General features: G+C 39.6%; 2 protein-coding genes across 4 annotated transcripts in view; one reads left to right on the forward strand and one right to left on the reverse strand.

The window, feature by feature from the left end:
- Positions 1-1,950: 1,950 nt before the first annotated feature.
- ghsra (growth hormone secretagogue receptor a) lies at positions 1,951-6,703 on the forward strand. 2 transcript variants are annotated; one of them, XM_082515024.1, is made up of 3 exons: positions 1,951-2,687; positions 3,136-4,072; positions 4,301-6,703. In XM_082515024.1, the coding sequence occupies exons 1-3, from the start codon at positions 2,667-2,669 to the stop codon at positions 4,612-4,614; spliced, it is 1,272 nt and encodes a 423-aa protein (XP_082371150.1). In that variant the 5' UTR covers positions 1,951-2,666; the 3' UTR covers positions 4,615-6,703. The 2 variants fall into 2 exon arrangements, with proteins under 2 accessions (XP_082371150.1, XP_082371151.1); XM_082515025.1 differs by having other exon boundaries at positions 2,642-2,687; positions 2,890-4,072.
- Positions 6,704-8,751: 2,048 nt separating this feature from the next.
- The window catches only part of fndc3ba (fibronectin type III domain containing 3Ba), an 89,470-nt gene continuing 71,726 nt past the window's right edge, over positions 8,752-26,495 (reverse strand). For both annotated transcript variants that reach the window (XM_082516951.1, XM_082516952.1), the window contains exons 23-27: positions 24,579-24,859; positions 21,439-21,657; positions 17,504-17,670; positions 15,480-15,607; positions 8,752-13,327 (exon numbers count right to left, since the gene is read on the reverse strand). In XM_082516951.1, coding sequence (XP_082373077.1) covers positions 13,016-13,327; positions 15,480-15,607; positions 17,504-17,670; positions 21,439-21,657; positions 24,579-24,859 — 1,107 coding nt within the window. In that variant the 3' untranslated portion in view covers positions 8,752-13,015. The remainder of the gene's footprint in view (positions 13,328-15,479; positions 15,608-17,503; positions 17,671-21,438; positions 21,658-24,578; positions 24,860-26,495) is intronic.

Genomic DNA, 26,495 nt, shown 5'->3' on the forward strand with positions numbered 1-26,495 from the left:
AATCCTAACCTACCCTAGAGTAATTATGTAATTAGTTTAGACCAACCAGTTCAGTGGGGCCGGGGCCGGAAAAACTGCATTGTGGTGATTGGTCTGCCTTCCATCCACCTTTTTGGGCGTTTGCACACATACATTCACTCACTGCATTTCTTATACTGCTGACTTACACTCTCCATTGTTAGTTAGTAGAGCAGAGATGCCAGAACGTGCCCAGAAATTATGGTGAAGGCTAAGTTATGTTGTTGGGCTTTTTGTGACAAGCCCCACAAGTTTGGAGGTCATTTTGGTTCCAATAGGCAACTTATACAAATGTGATTTGGCAACTTGAAGTCCATTCATAGTGTATATTGATCTACAACCCAAAATTCTAAGTTACTTCTGTAAATAAAGACAGAATGCAATGGTTTGCAAATTACTTGTTTCCTATATTTAACTGAATATAGTAAACTGAGAAATATTATTTATCTATCCATCTATTTTCTTAACCATTTAAGAAGTAGCAATTAAGTATAAGCTTTAAATTGTTTTTGCAAAGTAGGTTTGTAGGTGAGATTGTTGTAAAGTAACACATGTTTATTCAAATTCATGTATTCTTAGATTCTGAACATTTCAGTGAAGAAATAGATGTTATTTCGTTGTGGGAAATGGTATAATGTACATTGTTGTCCAAACTAGAGAATGTTTATACAGCACTGAACATATCAGGGGGTAAATTTTTAATGGCAATCTGAAAATGCACAAGATCGTTATCAATTATTCTGTTAGTGTTACCTGCGTTTTTGTTTTGTTTATTGTATTTTAATATAAGGCAGAATGGCCAGTTATCGTGCCAGTTCTTAGGGCAACATATAATATATTGTGAAAGTTAAATAGGTAATGGGCAACCAGAAAAGAAAGTGTCTTTTTCTGCTTTGTGCAAAGGGGTCATTCATTATAATCCATATTTCTAGGGCGCATGACAATTTGGCTACGTTCACACTGCAGGTGTTAATGCTCAATTCCGATTTTTTGATCAAATCCGATTTTTGTGTCTGCTTGTTCACACTACAAATAAAATGCGACAGCAAACGCGCTCTAGTGTGAACGCTCAAAGCGGCCCGCATGCGCAAAAGAAGACGTCACACACAACACGCTCTGTACACCCAGAGCAAACCATATTGTTTGACTGATGGGCCTTAATATAAAGACTTCGGACTTTAGAATTAAACTAATCAGATTATACAGTACATAAAATATACGTGAAAGTAAAATGTTCACGTTTCCCCAACGTTGTCTTCCCAACAGTTTCACTAACATCTACACTTATTGGCCAGGAAGCGTTCGCGATGTCTTCTCCAGAACTGATAATTGGCGTCTGTCTTGTGTCAGTGACGTAAAAGACGGATTTAATGCGACATGACCGTTCAAACAGCAGTCGCTTTCTAAAACATCGGATATGTATCGGAATCAGTACCACATACGAAAGTGACCCAGATCGGATTTGAAAATATCGAATTTGTGCCGTTCACACTGTCATACCATGATCGGATATGGGTCGCATAGGGTCCAAAAAATCGGATTTGATGCGCTTTCGCCTGCAGTGTGAACGTAGCCTTTGAGACCTCAGCAGCAGCTGCTTCCAGGCCCTTGGTTGATGAGCTAAGAGGTGGAAAACGGGCGGAGAAAGCCTATGTGAAGACTTGAAAATTGGATCACACGACAACTCTGGATCATGGGTGGGAAATGGAATTTATTATGTTAGTTTCAGTTAGGTTTTGGCGCGTTCTAACCCTTTTTGTGTCTTTGTGGGCTGATCAGCCACTTTTTAAGTTTCCCTTTTGTCTCATTTAGGTAGGTTAGTGTTTGTTGCCAGCTTTTGAGTAGAGTTCTGTTACTTTGACCTCTTTTATGGGCTCAATATTTATTGTATTTTTATTTATTTTATTTTATTTTTTGTATAATTTAACCAAGTTTGTTTTATGGACTTTAACCCTTGCCTGACTTTCCTTGTCTTCTTGGTCCATCACATCATAAAACAGAGAGAGAGTCGACTTATTCTCCAAATGCTAATGAGGAATACTCTTTCTCATTGGCTGGTGGTAAACACAAAAGGCATAATTGCTTAAAATGCTGAAACCGCTACCAATCACTGCAACAGTACCGGTAGGTGGTGTTGCAGCATCACACTCAGAGCAGACCCCCACAACACAACCACTTCACTTGGGTAAGATGTTTTGCGCACCGGGAATCATGATCCACACACTGGATATGCACCATAACTACAGGAGCAGAACAGAAGTCTGGTGTTAAGGTGGATTTTTTTCATCGGTCTTGACTGATATTTCTTCTTTAACCATTTGGACTCTTAGATTTTTTATTCCATTGACAATGCATCGTTCTTTCGTGGTGTTTGTGAGTTTTATTAAACTGTCTCCCTTCCGTCAGACAGTGATTGTTTTCACGCTAGTTGTTATTTGCCCGTTTGTGTTTGGCTGAGTTTGAGCGCCACTGTCATTTGCAGGACAGATGTTTTTTTGCTGCTGCCGCATCATTATGACCCTGAGTCTGACTCACCATCACATGCTGCCAGATGCAACTCGTCAACCGATCCAATATTTTGCTTTTTATTTTGTGAAAACGCGGGGACTTGCTGCCGCTGATGGGGACTCTTTGGGGCTTCTTAGCGCATGAAGGACCTCAGGCTTCTGGTGGGTTTCACAAATATTTTTTTTAAAGATGGAGAAGATAAGATGCGCTTAAATGTTAGATTTTTAAATACTAGATCTGTTTTTATTTTCTGTCATATTCGTTTTTATTGGAGTATACATCCCCAAAAATTTCGGCTGGCGATTTATAGCTTGCGAATATCCGGATGTAATGCATTTTGTAACCATCACTCCTACTCTTCAGGTACTTTTGGAACACTTTAGTGTGCGTTATGAAGATGGGGTGGATAATTCGGATCGATCTGAGATGGCCTCATATTTCTGTTATAGTCTGTTCAACACCGTCTATGTCGTGTTTGATCTTCAAAGTAAAGAAGTGTTAGGCTACACAGGATTGCTTGCACCACTAAGGATATTACTTGTGTTCACGCCTGATCTCCTCCGTTACACGTTTTTCTTAACTCCGGAAATCAAACAATGAATAACGCAGGTGAGTGCGGCATCGAGGGGCATGAGGAGTCCCAGATCCAGGGTGACATCAGCAGTCAGGGTCAGGTGCGGCCGGGAGAATAACCCAGAGGCAACAATGCCCTCCTGGCCCAGCCAACTGGAGTGCCTCCACCATAACTGCACCTGGGAGGAGACCAACAATACCATAAGCAAAGCTGACCCTTCCCCGCCCCCTCTCAATTATTATTCAATTCCTCTCCTAACGGCCATCACCGTCGCCTGCACACTGCTGTTTCTGATAGGGGTGGCCGGGAATGTTATGACCATTTTGGTGGTCAGCAAGTACCGGGACATGCGCACGACCACCAATCTGTACCTGTGCAGCATGGCGGTATCCGATCTACTCATTTTCCTTTGCATGCCACTTGACCTCTACCGCATGTGGAGATACAGGCCCTGGCGCTTTGGAGACGCGCTCTGCAAACTCTTTCAGTTTGTGTCAGAATCAAGCACTTACTCCACCATCCTCAGCATCACCGCCCTGTCAGTAGAGCGCTACCTGGCGATCTGTTTCCCATTGCGCGCCAAGGCTCTGGTAACCAAAAGGCGCGTAAGAGCCTTGATTTGTCTGTTATGGACAGTGTCCCTTTTGAGCGCAGGCCCTGTGTTTGTCATGGTGGGAGTAGAGCAGGACACCATGGGGCCACTAAACTTCAGTTCGTGGATGAATGAGTCTAACTTATTCCTGGAGGCTGAGGACACCCGAGAGTGTAAGATGACGCACTATGCTGTGCAATCCGGTCTGATGGGGGCCATGGTGTGGCTGAGCTCCGTTTTCTTCTTCATGCCCGTGTTCTGTCTGACAGTGCTCTACGGCCTGATAGGCCGTCGGCTGTGGCAAAGGCACCGGGAGACGAACATGAGCAACCGCGTGTCTCACAGGGATAAGAGCAACAGGCAGACCATAAAGATGCTGGGTAAGTTTCCAGAACGCGCAAATTATGCAAAAATTCTAAAGTTCTTACATGATTCGAGTTTGAGTTGTCGACACATGAAAGACACCTTAGGGCTTTAAACTGTGTTCATATTAAAGTGATATCAGTTCAAATGTCCAAATAAAGATATATATGTTTAGGTAGAAAATGTTAATCAGCATCTCCTTTGACTAACCCCTGCTCCTTTTTATGTTTTTTTTTTTCCAAAAGTGGTTGTTGTGCTGGCCTTTGTCCTGTGTTGGTTGCCTTTCCATGTGGGTCGCTACTTGCAGTTCCGCTCTCTGGATGCTCCTTCCCCGTTGCTGTCGTTGTTATCCGAGTACTGTAGCTTGGTGTCAGTGGTTCTCTTTTACTTGAGTGCTGCCATCAATCCCATCCTCTATAACACCATGTCGTGGAAATACCGGGGTGCAGCGGCGCGCCTCTTCGGCCTGACTGACAGCCTGCCGCCACGGGGTCGCACAGCGAGCACTGTGAAGGGAGATGGCTCAAACGGCTGGACAGAGTCTACAATCAGCTTTTGAATGCATGGCCTAAATGGCTGGCGTAATGAATAAAGCTATTAGTCGTGGATCTACATTACTCACGTAAAGGCCCTAATTTCTGTCAGGGCGATGCAAAATTGTGGTGAGCACTTGCCTTTATTTGACTGGAATCAAAAAGGATGATTAAAAAAGCACTAGCCATAAACGCTCCATATGCATAAAACGCTTTCTTTTAAATACAATTTGCTCAGTTACTTGTCTTGTTCGGTTATTTCAGCAAGTGCCACACACTATTCATAGAAAACAATTGAAAAGCAAAACTGGTGAAGTGCAAAAGTCACTGGCCTGAAATGCTTACAGGATATCAATCAAAAACAGACACGCACGCCTGTGTGCTCACGTATAAATGTCACGCACATCTACAAATGCCTTATACTGCATTTATATTCTGGATGACAAAGAAAGCACTGTAGAATTTGCGGCACAGCTCTGTACTCATTAAGACAGAGGCAGAGGTGCAGTGTGTATGTGCATGTGTGTGGAAGAGATTTTTGCATGTGCTATGCAGGCCAAGTGTCATGCTTTTGGGTATGCTTTTAGTCACGTTACATGAAGATGTCGTGGGTTACTGTTATAAGTTGTCAAAATTCCCAGTGGGCACTTTTATATTCAAATCAATGCTGTGTTTGGGATCAATGGGGTGAGTCAACAGTCCCTGTGAGTATTCTTGTGAATCTTTGTGGTGCACAGCCTTTGCTTTTTTTTGTGATTGTGAGACAATTTATATTTCCAAAATATGTATCAGTCTCTGATCTTGTTGAATGTATTTCACTGTTAAATGATCAGCACTGTTTAATCTGTAGGACCATCAGAAATGTGTATTAGGGGGTGTGGGGGGGTCCTATAAGGTAGCAACGCAAAAGGTTTTTACAGGTCTTATGACTCTGCAAGTTTAGGTCTGGTGCATACACAAAGAAAGCTGCCTGTTAATGTATAAATAAACATGTTAGCAGTCACTTTCTGGGCCATGTGAACTGTGCACCATTTTCCAGCAGTGTTATCCACATGTTTTCAGTCACCAGCTATAGTTACATATGTTGCACTGATTAAGCATACAATGCTATCTTTTGCTGTGGCTGTAAACACAAAACGTTATTATAAATTTGTCTAATTTACCAATAGCAATCATGCTTTTTGCAGCCATATTTATGGCAACAAAAACATTCATTTTCACTAGTCCTGCTTCTATACAAGTAGCTTCCACTGTAAGCTAGCCCAAGGCTTCACACTTATCTTTAGGAGACATGGTTTTCCACTGACAAACGAGAGAAGTGAGTTCTCACACGATGTAAACTGTATAATATGTGTCTTCTTTTTCTCATTTAACAATTTACTAAAGCCTGGAAGATGAAAAGTCTTCATGGGTGATTAAACAGCAGATCATGGCATGTAAAGTGATTTTAAATGTTTTCCAGTCTGATGAAGTGCTACAACAATGTATAAGAAAGTTTTAAAATAGATTTTCCTTTGAGCTTGTGTAAGATAACACAACAGGTGGAAATGTAAAAGTGGTACATTTTGTAAAGTGATTTGTAAAGAGCCTTGTCGAAAAGATCTTTGCTATAATTTGTATATAGATGCTTTGTAATGCAGTACACTCAGGTGGTTTACGCAGTCCAAATCACCACAGCAGCTTCCTTGATTTAAAACATGGCCTCATGACTTTGAAGAATGTATCTGTTAAATGAATGTTTATGACCATATACTGATAACATGACATGCTTTTATCAATCCATACTTATTAACAGTCAAAATTTATTGCTTTTTTTTTTTTTATTAATCTATGTGACTATCTTCACTTAGTTAATGTGTATGTCTATGATAATGTCTTGTAAAAGAAACAAAAAGTTTCCTCCTCTTTTGTACACAGTATTCATATTCTTTGTGTAACCGACTCGACAGTCAGAAAGTTGCCCTCAGCAGATATGAGATGCAAACTGCAATCAGGGTTATTAAACCAACAAACACCAGTAAACACCTTCTCAGTCACATTAAAAAATAACAAAAGATAACAATAGGGTATGCAGTCATTTCTCCATGTGGCCCAGCAGTACCCCACTATATAATGTTGGCCTCAAAGGGGTTTAACACTGGCCGAAGGGACACTGCAATGTGCCTCTCCCATCTCAGCTGACAGGATTTTCTTGGTGCCACCAGGCTCCATTCTATCACATTAGATAGCTTATAAGACAGCAGGTGCTGCCAATATGAAGCAGACCTCAAAAGAGCACTCATTCATCACTAAATTCCCCTCAGGTACTTGATCAAAACACTTACAGGGGAGTCAGCAAAAGCCTTTGAGTGCAAAAATGTTCAGCAGATTGAAAATTAGAATGACTATGAAAGGTAATGAAGGATTCACAGGGAATTAAAGCTCAAAGTTGAGTTGGTAACTCACAGGAGAAGTGGGTGGATGAAAGGTGGAGAGAAGAAGAGATCTGAAACACAAAAGTCCACATGAAATACCTCAGTGGAAATGGACAATAAAACACAAGGTGAAAGAGAAGAGGCTCAAACAGTGAATCAGAAATCACAAGAGCTTGTTTAAATGAAGGTTGTGAGTGTGGATAAATGAACATTACACAATTAGGATGAGAGTGGAATTAAATAAGTATTTTTAAAAATGCAGCACCTTTTTTTTTATTATTTTGATACCAGTTCAGACAAGCTAATGTTTGCTGGTATACCAACACACTGACTGTTTACAAGTACACTCACAGGGGTGGACCAAAAATGAAGTCATCTGCAAATGGGATAGTGCAGATGGTTCAGACCAGGACAAACGCAGCTATATTTTTTCATCAGTCTCCTGATGATGACGACAAAAAGAATCCTCCAAGAAGCTTTCGTTCAAATAAGATTAGGCATCTGTGTCCACACTAGTGGCACCTAAAGTTATTGTCAATCTCCTTCATCCTGGTTGGGACAAGCACCCTGTGTCTGTGCTAAATTTTACATTTAATTCGATAGTCAAGTGAAAACATTAAAGGCATCATTATAAACATCAGTCTGTACAAAAGAACCCCAGCCTGCAGTTTTTTGTTAATACAAAAACAATTGCTTAAAAATTTAAGTCTAAATAGTTCAGTATAGACTTTTGAACATGAAATGAATATGAAATGTTGATTTTCCCCATGAGGAATACGTACATAACCCTATCAGTGTATTAGCAGTCTGGACTGTTAATTATTAAGCTATCAATTTTGACCCAAACATTTGAAAGCCACAAAGTGACACTTTTTGTTTTGTTTCTCGGGAATCTTTGGAAAAAGGTTCCTGCATTAAAAATGTGAAAACTGGAACACCCGACAGTGAAATCCTACCACTTCCAGTCACTAGACTTATACCATATTAACCTATAGAACGGTATTGTTCAACAAAAGCTACTGCAGTGCACTTAAAAAAAGGATTTGTAGTTTGACTAGGAAAATAAATGTTTGATTTTCTTTCATAAATGTAATCTATGGTCTTTTTGTTAAGACAAAAAGACTAATGTTCCTCTGATGCCCTTGGATTGCCTGTGATTGAGGAATATTGACCTTGCAGTGCTGCAGTTTCTGTCCGGCATGCTTTCAGGGCCAGCAGGGCATAAAGTCTGTGATTTAGTCTTGTCACAGCTTTCTGGTTAAACAGTATTAAGGCCACCAGAGAGTAAATCTCAACATGACAAACCTTCACAGACACACATTTACACTCACCTCAAATCCTTGAACCCTAAGTGACAAATTAAAGGCAAAAACTATTATATTAATGATTTGCGGTGAAATTTCAAATGAATTACAGTGCTCGTAAGATGAGCTCTCCAGCTGAGTAATTCTAATTTAAACCCTAATATTATAAATATTGATTATCAGTCCTCTATGTTTACAACAGTACACAAAGATGATGCAGATGAAATGACAATAATGACCCTCTTATTAAATCTGAAAGATACAAATCAATACTGCCACAGAGAATGTCAGAAGTGTGTTTATACTTGTTTCTCCACCCTATATTGATGTATTCAGCTGGTTTGGGAAGTCCTATCCAAAAAAAGAACAAACCAACAAACTGCAGAGCATCATTGTGTTGAAGCGTAATGTTGACATTCAATAAACAGTGCAATTAAAGACAGAAAAAAATTAAAACATTTATTGGGCATAAATATATTATATATACGCTACCGATACAGTTACGTCTTACATACATAGGGTAGTATTTGCAAAAATCTATACATTAAAATTGATATGGCAGTTTCTTTTATATAATGCATATGAAATTGTCTAACATTTACAATACAAGAAGAAATGCATGAATTTCTTTTTTTCCTCAATTCGTAGACCATGACAACGTTGGAATGTTTATTTTTTAATTGTGAGGTAAAAATATGTTTCTGTTTTTGTCTTACTTAAAAAATAGTTAAATACCTGTGAGTCTCTGTATGTTTGTCAAATCGCCAATCTCTCAGTCAAAATCTCTACATGTACAAAACATTCAAAAAAAAAATGATCAGAAGGCACAGACGTGGGGTTGCTGGGCAAAACATTGTCTCTCACTCTTGACATACCCGCCAAATGTACAGGACCTGCAGGGTGGTGAGTAGGGAGGCTGGGGTTCTATAAAATCACCTGTATTTGAGGGGAAAAAACGCAAAAAAAACCCCCAACAATGCACATCAAGGGAGTACCCTGCCCACAAACACAGTGCCTTTTTGTTAACACTGTGCTAACCTTGGACTATTTAACACTAGCATAACTGGCCTGACAATGACCATACACCAAGCAAACCTCTGCTCTTCCACTGGGGAATTAAGGCTTAAAAGGGGGTAGTGTTGGGCAACATAACATCAGGAGTTTAAGGAAAGGACACCTCACAAGTCACCTGTCAATTACAATGCAACAGGCAGACACAAGATGAACACATCAGACAAAGGCACCATACTCCCTATAAACTTTCCTTTCTTTGTGGCTGTACTGTGCATTCTGCAGAGAGCGCCCCAGTAATGCCAATGTCACAGTGATGCCAATAACAGAATAATGCCAATAAAAGTAACAGACAGTGTTGGCAGTAGAGTTTGGAATAGAGCAAAGGATCACGTTTCCTATCGCTCATATTTACCTCATCAAGCCTAATGCTTGGCATAAAAAAGTGCTTCAACTCTGTTAGTCATAATGAATTTACCGTCTTCTTCTATAGCTCTATAGATATCTCTGTATATCATCTCTTAGCAATGTACGGACACAAAAAAGCTCACTACTGTTATACCAGCACAAGCCTGAAAAAGGATTTATCAATATTATTATTTTCATCATCTGCCGGAAACCATCGTATGATTGTTTTTGCTTTCTTTACCTTTCAGTGTGAAATCAGGTTGTGTAAAAATTAAAAAACGGGAAAAAAAACTCCACCGAAAGGGGCTACACATTTCATAATGGCACATTTTGCTTTACAAAACAAAACAATAAAAGATAATATGAAAAGAAGAAATATCACAGATCAAGTTAATGTTTTTTTTTCCTTTAGAAAGAATAATGATAATAGTCGTAATGCTGTGTCGCTGCAGAAGAACATCTCAGAACCCTTTAGACGATTCAAAACGCAACAACTAGTGGACATAAAAAGTTTGCACTTTGGCATTAAAACAGTAAAAATAGATATCAGAAGCTTCATTATAACACTAATCAGAACAAAAGCCAAAGGCAGCAACATTTATCCCAAAACAGATGACTTGAATTGACCATAAGACCTGGCTTGCTACATGTTTCTCTAAGCGTTTCAAGAACTGCTTGCCTGTGCACAGCCAAAACAGGAAATGTAAAAAATAAAATAAAATAAAATAAAAATACATAGGCAATTTGGTTAAATGTTTGAAACGGCAATGATAACTGCAATTCATGGACTGATGAGCTACAGGTTCCCAACAGCTGTAAGAAAAATACTTAAAGGGTTACTGAGATAAGGAATGCTGGCCTTAATCATACAATCTAACATACATCCATTAAAACAAAAGAAAAAAAAACATGCTACAAGAAAAAATTAGTATATAACTACACTTGTCTCTTAATCTTTTAACAATAAATAAATGAAGATTGCACTGTAATTGGCATGTAAAGTACTGTATGCAAATATATAGTATAAATAAAACCTAGAAAAGAACTCTACCTTTACTTTCCCACCAACTTTGGCAAAGGTTTTTTAAGCTAGTAAACCACTTTACTTACTGACACAAACAGGAGCAAGGCACAGCACAGACAGAGCACAAGATACAGCATCAAAAATGAGAGAACAAAGGGAAGGAAGAGAGAAAAAAAGAAGAAAAGAAGCTAAAATGATAAATTATCATGATGACAGCAATAGGGATGACAAGATTAGATCTCCCCTCTGTGAGGCCTTATCCCTGAGGTACATTACAGGCTGCCAATCAGAGCTAATCATTACCTCCGTCTCCCATCCAATCCCTTTTACTCCCTGCACCCCATCCGACAAACATGTCACACATTAATTACGCAGGTCAGGGTGACTTCTTTGGATTATCGGGGCATGTATTGGGTTGTACCTTGGCTTTGTTGCTTCGGGTTGGGGTTAAAAAGGGTTTTGGGGACTTGGGTGGGAGGTGAGGGGCTGTTATGTGTGTTAGAATGCCCTGTTCTGATGAGTTGTGTCCTGTCAAAGGCTTGTTTGGTTAGTGAACATTAGTTCAAGTCCTCAGAGAACATGTCCGTCTGAGGAGAGACCACAGACTTGCTACTGCTCTGATTACATATCAATAAAGCACCTTTTAATAGAGAGAGCGAGAGAGAAGAGAGGGAAAGTGAGAGTAGTGCATGGGCAGACAGATGGGATGGATCGAAAGCAAGAGAAAAGTGGCCAGAGCAAAAAGGGTAATTACAGATAATCACGGGTGGGAAATGAGAAAAGAGGAGAATAGACTTTAAATGCATCAATTGACAGGCTAGCCGGAAGGAGAAACAGCTTTAGCATTGCTCTGGCTGGCTAATTCTTAGTGGGGGCTAAAGCACAAGCTAACTCCTAATGGCTTTCCTAGTTAACACCCATACAGCTCTGAGAAGGCCGGTTAGCTGGCAGACTGTTAGCACCTCTGGGTCAGTGGAGCTACGTACATATCGCTAGTAAAGCTACAGATAAATAGGCTGGAGCAATGGTATTTGAGATGGTAGATTAAAGAAGAACTGACCAATGGCCCAAAATATGCTCAGCCCAGCCCTTTCCTTGTCTGCTGCAGCCGATCACAACCACAGCCCGGCTCCCCAAAGCCAGTTTAAGCCTCACAAACCAATACCTTCAAGGGCTCATATTCTGAACCAAGACAAGTGTTTAAGGGCTCCTTCAACTAAATGTGCAAGCTGCTGAGCTGACCTCAGAGCTGCCGTCTATGAGCACCTAGAGTCCACTATTCCCCCTTTTACACTGTACTTCAGACCTTACATTGCCATCACTTATATTACATCAATTTATAGCATCATAGTATTTGCTATAATATACATATCTATATATAGAGTTCATATATTAGATTACTGGTTTTCCATTCTTTTGTAGATATAATAAAATCAAAGGATAGCAGCATCTTAAACCATACATGGATTGCATCACTTTGGTAGCGGAAAGAGTGAATGAGTGAATGTAAAAAGCTAAGCAGATATGTGATTTACTTCTTAGGATGAAATGTCTTTCTCATTGTCATTGCATTAGTGTAATTGGATATGTGTGCAAGGTTATGCATGTAAGTCTGCACCTTTGTCTGTGCACTGGGTATTTGTCAGTCTGCATGTGAGAACGGGTGCAGATTGCGTGAAATGTCTGACAGCCTGTAGAGTTGTAACAAACTGGGTAAGTAAGAACAACTAAAGCTTTGAAGGCCTACACTGGAATATGGCTGAATGAATAAAGACTACAGCAAAAAAAATGCAAATTAAACACTGAAAAATAAACCAAAAAAGTAAGGCAATGACCATCAAGAAATATATGTTCTCTAAGTGAATATGTTTTAAAAAGATACAAAATAAAAACATGCAAGTCAGTCTGGAGAGCAACTGTTTTGCTCACAGCTATTTTAAGGCTTGATTATCAGCTTTCTTTCCCAAACGAGGTACAACTCAGACAAGGCTTCCCTCGACAGAAATCCTTAACAAATGAGACGGACAATGGTATGAAGACAACAGAGACGGAGAGGGAAAAAGTCCAAAGTGAGTGAAGGCAAAAGACAACAGGAACAAGGTGGGAAAAGCCTGAATCAAAAAATAACCAAAAAAAATCATAGATAGCGTTGAATGTACATCTCAAGTGTTTGTTTTGATTTCATTCGGTTCTTTCATAGATGTTTTTTAAAGTTTTTTTTTCTGCGATTTTGCTTTCTCTTTCTATCCTATAATTAAAAATTCCCTCACTTCATGAAGAAGTACTGTAGCAAGCAGGCCATGAGGATGGAGAAGCCTGCAAACACACACACAATCAGCGCCGCAAAGCGCTCGTCGCTCGAGATCAGGCCCGCTCCTTTGCCTGCTTCCACGGCACACTGCTCTCCTGATGATGCTGCCTCCTGGCGACGCAGCGTGAACAAAGAGGAAGGGCTCAGTGGTCCACACAGCTCCTGGCACGTATCCTGGCAACGGCGGCAGGCACCCACACGGAAACGGTAGTCTGTGTTGCTCTGGAGACCGGAGATTTGAAACACACCCTCCTCTCCCTTGAAAACCTTTGAAGGCAGGAAAGAGGTGAAAAAAGTTTTACAGCTGACTTGGATAAGAAAGACATTTTAAGAAAGAAATAAGATAAGCGCAAAGGACGCAGATTTTCATCCAACTAAAAAGCATAACATGCTCCTGAGTGAAATCATTTTAGCTAGAAAACAGACATGCATGCTCACGTAAACTCATATTTTATTCAAAGAACACAGAAAAACAAAACAAATTAGATGTTTAAACTGTGAAAATTTTAAGAAATTTGGAATTTAATGGTAGCAACATTTAATCCTCTTTTACCAACTTAGTAGATTTGTTGCTCAATTTTTGGGAGAGGAATGTTCTTCCTATCATTCTTATTTGATAGGTTTCTAGGTGTGCAACAGTCCTCATTAAGGTCTTCTTTGGTGTATTTTGTTTCTCATGATGTGCCAGACGTTTTCAGCTGGTGAAAGGTCTGGTGAAGAGGCAGGCCAGTTCAGCACCCGGACTCTTCTACAAGAAGCTGTCCAGGAGACATCTTTTTAATGACCACCCTTAAAAAGATGTCTCCTGGATGGGAGCATATGTTGCTCTAAAACCTATATATACACCTTTCAGCATTAATGTTGTCTTTCCAGATGAGCAAAGTGCCAGTTTCCCTAGGCATTATTGGGCTCCCATACCCTCAGGCATACAGGATTTTGAACTAAGCGCTGATAACAAGCCAAATGGTCCCTCGCTTCTGTAGTGTGGAGGACGTATCATAGTATCATTCAAGTTTCCTGAAAAGAATTTCAAATTTGTCCTCCCACAGAACAGTTTTCTACTTTCATGTTAACAACATTTTTACATTTTGCTTTTTCTTTGCACGATAGAGTTTTAATCTGCATTGGAACTGTGTTCACAATGATTTCTGGAAGAGTTCCTGAGTCCTTACAGTGTAATTGATGTTACTGCAGTGCTGCTTGAGAGCCGAAAGATCACAGGCGAGGATCACACCGAGATCCTCCAGATTCTCAGAATCATTTCAAGATATTATGTACTGTAGATGATTGGATACTAAAAGTTTTCACCATTTTATATTGAAGAACATTATTATGAAACTGTTCCACGATTTGATGATGCGTTTTTTTTGTTTTGTTTTTTTTGGGGGGGAGGGGGTGTGTTCGCAGACTGGTGAATTCTCCTTCTAGCTTTGCTTCTGAGAAACTCTGCCCCTCTAAGATGTCATGTTACTGACATTTTGCCAATAAACCTAACTAGTTGCAAAATGTTCCTCCGGCTGTTTCTTTTTAGCACCACTTAGTTTTTTCGGTCTTTTGTTATCTCCACCCAACTCTTTTGAGACCTGTTGCTGCCGTCAACTTCAAAATGAACTAATATTTTTTGATGAAATAGTAAAATGTCTCCGTTTAAAATTTCATGTCTCCTATGTTCTATTGTGATTAAAAAACATGTTTAAGACATTTAAATGACCGCCTTGTGTTTTTCTTTGCATTTTACAGGGTAGAGTTTCTTTGGAATTGAACTTGTAGAAAGGTAAGTGGTGTTTGTGTCAAAGGAGAATGTGTGTAGACAAAAAACACCATTTAATTTTTAGTGCTGCAGTAGAAGAAATGGTTTGATAAAGGTGCACTGAACTTTAGCTGTTAGACTCTCAAACTGACGAGAGGTAAATATAACTGAGTGCATTTACTGGTCTTCTCATAAAGAAATAAAAAAACCCAACAAAAATAAGGAAAAACAACCCCCCCAAAAAAGAACACAAAATGTTAAAAGCAGCATCTGATAACATATGTCTGCACAGGTTTTATCTACTTATGAGAGTGCAGTTCTTCCCACCAACCATTCTGTAATTCAATAACAGAAGTTGAAATGGCCCTGAAGACAAATAACTTTTTGTCTACCTGCCTGCCCACCGCTGCAGCTGTGAGCAATCAAATCCTATATTTCCAGGTGCAGCAGACTCTTCCTGAGATACTTCTGTTTTGTAATTTTCATTAAAAGTATTTAATACCTCTCAGCAGGGGGGATGTATATGAGGGAAGTGTTCACACATGGGTATTTTACTCTTCTATCAAATGTCAAAAGAAAATTGAATTAATTAATTCCAGCAGCTTCCTAGTGTTTAGATGAACTGGACAGCTCTCATGTAAGACCCGTTTACATGTGTGTGTTACAAACCTGTTTGTATTCTGACTCACGTCCCACCAGCACCTGGAGCACATAGCTCACAGGGTCCCCCCTCATTGGTGGAATAGTTTCCCATGTTATCTCACACATGTTCCCCTCCAGCTGGTGCACTCTGGGAGCTGTTGGAATTAATAATAACAAATCATTATCTCATATACATGACTGCATATCGTTAAAAGACGCTTGCAAACAGATGAAGAGTATAATTAGAACACCATCTCTTGTGAAGTCAAGAAATGGTGTTTATCATTTTACAACATTTAAAATGTTGTAAATGGCCTGCATTTGTATAGCGCTTTTCTAGTCCCTAAGGACCCCAAAGCGCTTCACACTACATTCAGTCATTCACCCATTCACACACTGGCGATGGCAAGCTACATTGTAGCCACAGCTGCCCTGGGACGCACTGACAGAGGTTGTAAACAGTAAAGTGTAGATAAACTCACAGTTCAGTGATTTGCCAAACACTTAAAGCCTATATTTAACTGAAAACATTAAGAAGATAACTTATCCAGAGCTGAAACTTGATTCAGCATATAGAAAAAGTGGTATAAAACTGGGTATAAAAAGAGCATACCCAAGAAGGTTCATTCTTCCGTGAAACAGTGCAGCAAAACACTTATGATTGAAGAACAACATTTTTCAATATGGAACTGCAACGACTTTGGGGATATTATAATGTATAATAGAAAAAATACATCATATAAATGTAAGGCTTATCTTAGGGCCAATGTTCATTTAGGATGAACTAAAACAAAGCAGAAGAAACAACTGAAATCTATCAATCAAAAATAGGAAACTGAGAAACATATATATGAATATAAATAGTGAACATCAGCTACAACAAAGTGAGTCATGAAATTCATTTTGTTTTTCAGTTGTAACATTTGTTATGCACTGCAATCAAATCCTTGGGGATTAATGTCATTTTACACTGTAAATTACAATGTTAACAACAACGATGTCATTTTGACTGCAATAAACTGCTGCATTAAATACAAAACACATTTTACTAACTGCTTTGATAACCAAGTATCTATATGTTGATTCATCTCAACATCACCTGCTCTTTATAGTTTCAAATGAATGCCTGACCCTTTTAGATGGCGTACACTGCTATGAGCTTTACAGAAGCTATTCGGTCCCTCGAGTGGGTTTATGGATATATCAATGCTATGCGGCACAGCTACCATCATACTTTAAGATAAGATAGAACTTTATTAATCCCTCGGGTGGGTTCCTCTGGGAAATTCGACTTCCAAAAAAAGCACAGCAACGGCCGAAGTTACAGTTACAGAACTGTTATATATATATATATATACACACACACACACACACACACACATATATAAATACAGAGACAAATATAAATAAAATATACAAAGGGGATAAATAGAATAAATAGGAATAAAAAATAAAAATACAAGTGAATTGCACATTTCAAGTATTGAGTCTATTGCACTGTTGACTATTTACAAAAAGTATTGCACAAGGTATTGTACAGTGAGGTGCAGAGATATATCCAGAGAGGTTACCCCTTACTGCAATTATTGGAGCTGTAATAAGCCACCCCCTCTCTTACAGTAACAATCAGATGCTGGAGGCAATAATCAGGCAGGCGACAGTAAAATTCATCACTAAAAGCCAAAAACAGATGCATTTGTTGCATGCGTAAAGCTTGATTTAATCCACGTAGAAGTGGCAAACATTACTGTATGCATGGATACTCGTGCACTGGTGTGTTTGCGTTGCTCTGCCATCATATGTGAAATTGAGCTGACACTGGTGGACTGGTAGGACATCTTCACATGATCTGACCCCTGAAGATATTTAAAGTTAGATTTACCTAAATAGAGGACTGTGCGTTTTAATATGTCTGATAATTCCCCACTAATATCCCTACGGCACAACTGTACGATCTGAAAAGGCAGCTGGTGTATAGCTAGTGATGAAGACAGGACTTCTTTGTGTGAAATGTGTTTGTGCACAAAGACATTTTCTCCGCTTCGGTTTACCTTTCAGGGCAGGGGGTATAGACTTGGTGGTGCAGAACGTATGTGTGTCAGAAAAAGGACCCTCCCCAGCATCACTGATGGCCTGTATTCTGAAGCTGTAGCTGCTGGACTCGGTCAATCGCTGAACCTTGTAGGTGTGGCTGGGACCACGGTAGATTGTCACAAACCTAAACAGGGAACATAATGAAGAAGGAGAAATAAACAATAAGATGTAAATCTAAAAAAAAATTTTAAAAAGGAAGGACGGTTCAATGTGACAGAGGGAGCACTGACAGGCCTAGGCATGAAGGATCACTCCATCAGAGATAAAGGAGAAATGGTGAAGGGAAGTGAAGGTGATGGTGTTATGAATGGGTATAAGAAGGGAAGAGTTATGATAATAGAGAAAAACATGGTTAAACATCCATCCATCTATCCATCTAATTCAAGGTCGCTGGGGGCTGGAGCCGATCCCAGCTGTCAATACGGCTGAGGCAGGTTACAGCCTGATCATGTTGCCATCTTATTGCAGAGCACGGTCAAACAAGAACAGTAAAAAGTAAGGCACAAACACTTAGATACCCACTAATCACTAACTTAGTTATAAGGACTGATAGACCATGTTTGTGACTTGATATAGTTTAACTCAGCACAGCAGGCGTCACAAGAAAAATGATGAGCAGCTCAGCGGTGAATGTGAATATTTTAACACAATTATATGTTAACCTGAGGTAAGATTAACTTCAGAAATAAAATGTGGGGACCTTGAAAAGCAAGAGGAGCAGCAGAAGAAAAGAAAGCACCTTAAAAAAAAAGATAGAGATGATTGATGAACACGCAGGACAAACAGTGGCAGGCTATAGTCACAAATCTGATGAAAATGAGCACCAAAAGCATTCCTGGCTGGCTCGATGGACAGATTCATGGAGTGGGAGAGATAAAAGCAGGAAAAGTCTGGGAGATAAGTGAATGTGAGCCGAAGAGGGGTTATTTATCTCAGCAATCAGCTTTGCAGCAAAATAAGTTAAATGTCTAGGTGGCAAAGGAAGCCATGAAGCAGAGGAATGAGAAAAGAAAGACAAAGGGAAATGGTTAATGAACAAGAGAAGAGGCAGTAATAGAAGAGTAAAGTCGCAGGAGGATGCAAGGGAGAGAGAAGTTAAAGCAGAAGGATAGGTGATTGAGAATTAAAGGAGATGATGATAATGTTGAAGAGAGAAAAGAGAGTGCGAGACAAAGAGGAGAGGAGAGAGGTCACGGTTTAGTGGAAAGCTATAACTCCAGATGAGCTCTTTATGTAGCTGCACTACAGAAGTGATGTGTTTCTCTGGCTGATATATGATGTTATTAAACCTTGGCCTTACTGGTGGGCCATACAGTTAACACGTGCAGCGATCAACTGCATGGCTTAAAAAAAACAAACAACTAATGCATTAACTTTTCCATCATCAGGAGCTATGACCTCTTCGCAGTCGACCAGACATAAATGGTAAGACATCAAAATAATTAACATTTAGCACAGCACAAACAAACAATAAATACCCTTGCACAAAAAAATCACTAGGACATAGTTAATGAGATGAATTGCCCTGGTGCTGACCAATTAACTACAACATGGCAGAGCAGAGGGCAGGATGAGAGAGGTCAGAATGTAATGAAACAATCTGTTATTGTTCTACTGCAGACGTCATCGTGTAAGAAGAATAAAGCCCTTGAACTACACTGCCCCGTGTTGTCATGACATTCTTGCAACTCTCAGATTTGACACAAGGCATGTCAGTGGGTAACATGGATGAGAAGAGGGAGAAATGAATGGAGCACAGGAAACAAGTGAAAATAAAAAGCCCTGACTCAGGGAGGACAGCGCATGAGCAACAAGTCTGCAAACAGGGAGATAAGAAAAAGAAAAATTAGTCTGAGCAAGCAAGGGAAAGGAGGATGGGAAGGTACAAGGATGAGAAATAAATAATGGCAACAATAATGGGAACCGGAGAACACTTTCTTTATCATCATAAAATAGAGGAATGCTTGGGTTTACTGAAAAATAAAGGAAGGGTAAAAAATGCCAATGCAGGGGAAATAATTCCTGAAAGGAAGCACACATTCATTGTCAGAATCTCCACATTCGCAGTCACCTGTCTAACAATAAACCCCGATTAATAAACATGAATTAAATCAGAGGACAGCAAGAGACAGAGGAGGGGAGGAGTCAAGGTCAAAAACACAAGTGTAATATCAGAAATGATATTTGCACAGATTATTGCTGGCTATTCAATATGTTTGTTTACAAAGCTAAATACTTCAAGATTTCATTAGTTCCCTGCTTTCAATGTGCCCTTCCAATCTCGCTTATTATGTCAGCAGTGAAGCTTCTGGTTGCCATGGCTAACTCATACTAAAAAATAAAAACCCTTCTAATTCATTTTAACAGAGCGTGATGAGAAAGAAAAGGGGAAAGCAGAGCAGCGTAGGAGGAGTGCCCTGTAAATCTTCTACGTCCATTCTTAATTTTATATGCCTTTGCACACAAATACACAGTGTACAAGAAACTGTGATGCACCACTAACCACTTATACCACCTTTTTTTAAAAACACATTTAAAATATAGATGCCAGTGATCGCAAGGTACCCTCCCCACACACTGCTCCCCGAGAGCTGCACTGGTGGCTGCCCACTGCCTCACTGGGTGAATGGGTTAAATGCAGAAAAGTATTTTCCCTATGGGGACTAACACATACACATTCTTTCATTTAAATGAGCCACTCCTCATCCCTAAGTCTACAGCATAAACACTTGGGGAAAAAAAAGACAAATTAACCTTGAGTTTAGTTGCCAACTATGTTTAATACTCCAACTCCTATAACTTCATCGGGTGCATACAGACACATGCATAATATACCTAACTGCATCCAAGCGTGATTACAAAGAAAGAAAAATGTACATAAATATGCACAAACATTACTGTGGCAGTTAGAAAAGGGTAAACAAAACTGTGAAAGCTGTTTGCATTTGGTATGGCAGAGAGCGATCGCATACCTCTATGTTTGTTTATGTGTATGTGTGTCACAGAAGCTAACAGACCACAGCCTGCCAGTTAGGGACCCATCTGTCAGTTATGGTACCCATTCCAAGGGTGTCAAGGTGCCAGCTTGATACAGCCAACCCTTAATTCAAACACTGATAAGGGCCAACCAGAAGGATAAAGGAGGGAGCTAAACAAACTGACAGTTGGGCAGACGGGCTGGTGCGATGCATTACAGATACTCTTAGCTCTAGCTACTTGCAAAAATTCCCTCCTCCTGAACTTTTTTTGCCCCCAGATGTGTATTTGACTCCCTGTCCATGATTATTTTCCATCCTCTCCTCCTCAGTCTGCTAACACTATCTTTCCATTTCTCTTTTTATCGCTGCTGTCTGACCAGTCAATTCAATGAAGGCTTGATTGTTGGGGGCTGCATCCCTGCTGTGTCCAGCTCCACTCAACATGACTACTCCCAGGTACATCTAGTTACTGCACACAGAGGAAAAGGCACAGATCCCCACAAGTACCTTTAATGTTAAATGCACACACTCCCTCGGCTCCCCTCAGCTGCTCTGGTTTTGTCCTCCTAGTATTTGTGTGTTCTTCTCAATGATGTGCATATTTTTAACCTGGGTTCTAATTTGATCAATTGACTAGTTATAGGGTGAGAAGTCCTCTGAGGGCAACATCATAGTTTCAATCCCTTGTTACACATGAGGTTCCATAGATAAATGCAGACTATCGTTCTGTCTATTGCTGTCATAGAGACAGGATTAGTAGGTTAATTCGGTGTTCCACTTTTTGTTTATAAATGGGTAAATATAAGCTTCAAGTCCAAGATTTTAATGTGTTGTTTAAATAAGCTGGACTCAGCCCATTCCCTCAAGTAAACAATGATGATGGAGCAGTATAAACTGGTCCATGTATACTCCACCTGTGGTTCTTGTCCTCCATCTGTAGTGTGTAGACCATGTCATCAGCAAGCAGAGCACGTGTGTGGCTGGTGTTTTCGCCCCACTTGAGCTTCAGGCTTTGAGGGCCAGCCGCTGAGCATTCGAGTGGGGGCGGCGGTGGCGGGAGAGGGCGTGTCCTCACGATCAGTGGTAAACTGTTGGGACTGGAGCCAATGGCATTCACTGCCTGGATCTGCACACTAAAAATCATGGGAGAGAGCGAGAAAGAGATAGAATTTATTTGTTGAATATTGCACTGTAAAAATGTTTATTATTATTTTATTATTTATCATCTTATATTGATTGGATTTTTGTGGAAATGCCTCTAGAGATGAGAGCCAAACAAGCCAGCATTTACATTTTACTTGAGCATGTGTGCACTGATTTAAGATCACAAGCCAAAGTACGTGACCGTGAAAGTGCTGTACCATGCAACCTTGAATGCTCTCCATGTATTTGCAGACCTATCTGTCCAATGCTGGACACTAATGTGGTATATTAGCTTTGACCTTGGATGTTTGTGGATCCTTTTGCCTGTTACCATTCTCCTACGTACTCTGCATGATAAGCCTTAAATTTGTCAGACTTCCTGGTCCACATTTTCCCTAAATGTGTACCAAGTTAGGTAACTGCTATCACTGCTACAGGGTGTTTTAGACTATTTGTGCTAAAGAGAGAACTTAAATACTACAATGTATTCCCTAAAACATAATTATAAAGATTATAAATGACAGAGAAACATCATTTTAAGCACATGCATTTGAACTCGTATGCCAAAAATATATGGACTCAACTGGACACAAAGACACACACAGCTGCTAATTAAAGAGAATTGGGAGAAATGGATTTCTGTTTTTCAAACTCCCCTGCCGCCTTTCTTCCAGGAAGCCCCCCCTCTGTTCTTCGCGGTTTTTCTGTCAGTGTCTGATCAGCTTATTAGCATCAATATCAGAGGTCCTCAGCTAGTTGGTATCCTTCTTCTGACATTTAACCACTGATTCTTTGTAACTGCAACCTTTCATTATAATTCATGCAGCTTAGGTAAACATTTTTGTGTTTGTGTCTGTGAGGTAAAGGGCAACATGTATCTATCCAGTGGATAATTAAGGATATGGATAAAAGATAATAAGAGATTGTGAACAATGTAAAGATAAGGCTTAGCTTTTGATGATAGGTGGGGCTACATTTAGATATGATGAGAGTGAACGTGAATGTTTATTTGTTAGCCCTGTGATGGACAGGCAACCTCTTCGTGTTGTACCTTAACAAACTTTCATCTTAGGCTCAGAACAGATGCAGTTTATTTATTTATTTTTAATTTATGATTTATTTTTTTTACACTGTCAAGAGAAAAAAAACTAGGGGACAAGTAATTGAATAATCTTGAGACTATAATTTCACCAGTGCAAGAACCTCTGACTGGTAAATTATTTAAATCTCACCTCAATGACTCCAAGAAAATCACTAAAGTGAAAATACACATCTAATTTTAGAGGACAAATTGAACTCTCTCCTTTACTTGAAGTTAAGGTTGACATTGTTGATAATACAGAATGCACCTTCTTTGCACTGCAGCTTTACTTAATGTGTATTCTGTCATTGATGACTAGACCACAAGTATACACTTAAGGGTTTTCTTTGGGGTTTTCTTTTTACTTTAATATGGTTTTGTTATTTATTTGGGGCAAAGATGCAGGAAAGATTTTCAAATCTTGTATTTTGAAGGAAATATTTTAAACTCCATTGACAGAAAATGCAAGTCATCTTAAATCTATATAGATATTTAATTTACAAATATTTAATGTAACTATATTTAATGTTTTATAATTTAGCGTATTGTATTGTTGGCGGGAAAAAACTAAAAACGAATTTCTTTGTTTTAAAAAACAAACATATGTTTCCTTTTTCATCGGTTTAGAACAAAAACTGAAGTCTAAATACTAATACATAACAATAGTGTGTTTAACCTCCAAGCTGCAAAAAAAATTGTACAAATGTGGGTGCGCACACACACAAACAGCCACAAAAACACACAAATGTTTACTGTGGTCCTTTACAAGGCCACACAGTCAAAGAATATCTGAAGTACAATTCCTGTCGTAAATAACAACCAGAATTATAGCTATTTGGACACACAAAAACTCCCACAGATTCTCTCAAATGCACACAAACACACGCACGGGCTCACACATGTTCTGTCTCACTGGCAGCCATTATGCAACAGAGCACAGTGACACCGGGTCAAAAACAACCTCAGAATGAAAACAATGGTGCGAGATCACCCTGCCTCTGCACATGTCACCTTACCTTGGATAACCTCTCCCTGTTTGTCTTTTTTAATTAGAATTCAAAGAACTTGCTGCACAATCATATGCATGCTCACAAACACAATTACAAGAAATCACAGACAAGCGGGATCACAACAACGCTGTGCATAAAGATGATTAAGGGGCTGTTTACTGCTACTTGAGTACATGTTTGAGATCCAAGCTCATGCAATCATCAAACATTTTACCCCTATTTAAATACAGAATGTGTATAAAAAAATAGATGTAGCCTGCTTGTCTGTATGAAAAGAAGCCAATGCAGAAGCTGTAAAACCTGCATTCTCCAAATGGCCAAAGGAGACAGATTGTGTAAAATGAGCTAATGAACCCGCTTCTTACACCCAATTTATGCTTCAGTGGGAAATTTACATCATAGCCTAAGACATAACTGTAAACCCCTCTGAACCCAATGCCGTAATCTCCAACATAACTTGATGTTGACCTCCCGACAAATCTAACTGTCCTCTATTCTCACTACTTTTCTGCTGTGATTTTTGAATTCATCAGTGATAAAATAGCAATCATCCCCCCAGTATAATAGATAATTATAGGATCACTATAACGAATTATAAATATTAGCAAATTCGTAGAAGGATATCAATGAAACTATTGGAACTGATGTGAGGGAAGGTACAAAGAAGTGGAAAAATTAGAGCGCCAAATATGTTTGCACCAGCATTTTATTTCTTTCTATGGGCTGGCACCGCATATGAAAAAATGGGACACAACCACACGGTAATTAACATGTAATGCACCACACACAAGCATAAATGCTTTGGTTTAGCTATCATTACCTGTATTCACTGTCTGGCTGCAGGCCTGTGACAAGGTGAGTTGTCCGTGAATCCACAGTGATGGTTTGGTCGTCCAGGGTGATGACGTAGGAGGTAATCTCGGCCCCGTTACAGTTTGGCTCCTCCCACTTCAGGTGGAGGCAGGTAGACGGGGAGTGGCCTGTCTCTGAGGAGGTCGGGAGATCCAGGGGGGTAAGGGATGATACCTGGTCAGGATTTGTAGCTGGGGTCTGGAAACTGCTCTGCTCACTATATGGACCAGCACCTGCCTGATTGACCGCCTGAGTGGGAGACACAGAAACACAGAGGGGGTGAGAGAGATTGAAGAGGGGGGGAAACTGCTGTGATTGATAGTGCTGAGATAGAGGATCCCGGTGATAGAACAGAGGTGAGGAGAGGGATAAAAAGAAAGGGATAAGTGAAGACTAAAACCAAGGCAGACAGATGATGGTTAACAATAAGAAGGGAAGAAGATAAATATGAAGGGATTTATTAATAAGCACAGGACAAAGAGCAAGACAACGTTAAATGGGAGGGACTGATATAGAAAACTGAATAGACAAGAAAACTAGCAGAAAGACATGAATTCAAATTAGTTTGAAAGAGCATTAATCCTTTACTTGTGCTGTCAAACACATTAATATTCAGCTCAAGTATCCACTATTAAATGCCTTTCAATCGCTCGTTGTAATAGTCACCTTCATTGCCTCTTACAGACTTCGAGAGGAGGAAGGAAGGACAAAATTGGTATTTTATATACATCTTGTCCATTCGGAAAGCTTGAACTAAAAATAAAAAATGTAGATAAATTGCTTCCTTCCATCCATTTTTGAGCCTTGTAATAGTTACATGTAAAAAGCAACATTCATGGATTAAATGTACTTAGCAAATCCAAGCAGATGAGCAGTGTTTGTTTTCTTGTAAAAATGCACTGTAGCCACTTTCCAAAAACAGCCAAGCACCATTCACGAGTAGATACCAAGGAGAAGGAATCTACAATGTGCACTTATATATAAATCCTTGACGGTTTATCTCAGCATTAAACTATCTAGATAACTCTGGGTCCAGCAAGAAAAGTTATACTTCAGTAGTTTCTCGGATTTATCCTCAGCTGTCAAATTCATTTTGCAGAGGCTAGAAAAACACATAGAAACTGATTTAACTTATCCTTACGTTGGCGTCCCCCCATTCAAAGCATTCTCATAAAACAAGTGCGTGTCAGGTTGTGCAGATTTGAAACACTGCTACAGAAGATGAACCAGTACAAGTTCATTCAGGTATAGAACGTATGGAGTCACACAGACTTCAACCAAGTCAGCGCCTCTGGTGTGATCCATTCCTGCAATCTTCTTAAGGTGTACAGATATGAACACACAGGCGTACACTTCTAGTGCACAGAGACAAAGAGAAATCACATACATGTAGAAAAGCAATTATTAGGATGGTAGGTTGACCTTGGATTGTCAACCTATTAACTATTAACCGATTATAAATAGTCCTATAGAGATGTGAGCCATAAAGCATGTTGTTATTGGATTCATAGCTTCAGAGGGTACAAGACAGAAAGGGAGTAAGGGAGAGAGTTAGACAAACAGAAGGAGAAGGAGAAAGACGGCACTTATTTATGCACCACATTGAGGGTCAGAATACAAACTGAATCAATGACCATTAATCTTTCCCTGGAGTCTGAGTGTTTGTGTTGCAGCATCTTGGTTTCATGTTTCCAGGCTGAATTTTTGTCGCGCTCACAATTCAGTTATTTCTTTTGTTTCTGGAAGTGCTTATGTTCCATAAACTAGTACGTTCTTCTTTTCTCATTGTCAGTTTAACTATGCATGGCTTCAACAAAAGTGAATGTTGTATGCCTGTCTATGTTCATCTAAATCCACTGTAGGGATATCTAGTAGTGTGTGCACT

The sequence above is a fragment of the Aulonocara stuartgranti genome (genome assembly GCF_965226115.1).
Source record: "Aulonocara stuartgranti genome assembly, chromosome: 19".
NCBI lineage: Eukaryota > Metazoa > Chordata > Actinopteri > Cichliformes > Cichlidae > Aulonocara > Aulonocara stuartgranti.

Coding starts and splice junctions, on each gene's coding strand:
- ghsra (XM_082515024.1), top strand. CDS start 2,667: ATGAAGGACCTCAGGCTTCTG. Junction 2,688..3,135: donor TGAAGGACCTCAGGCTTCTG/GTGGGTTTCACA, acceptor TGAATAACGCAG/GTGAGTGCGGCATCGAGGGG. Junction 4,073..4,300: donor GCAGACCATAAAGATGCTGG/GTAAGTTTCCAG, acceptor TTTTTCCAAAAG/TGGTTGTTGTGCTGGCCTTT.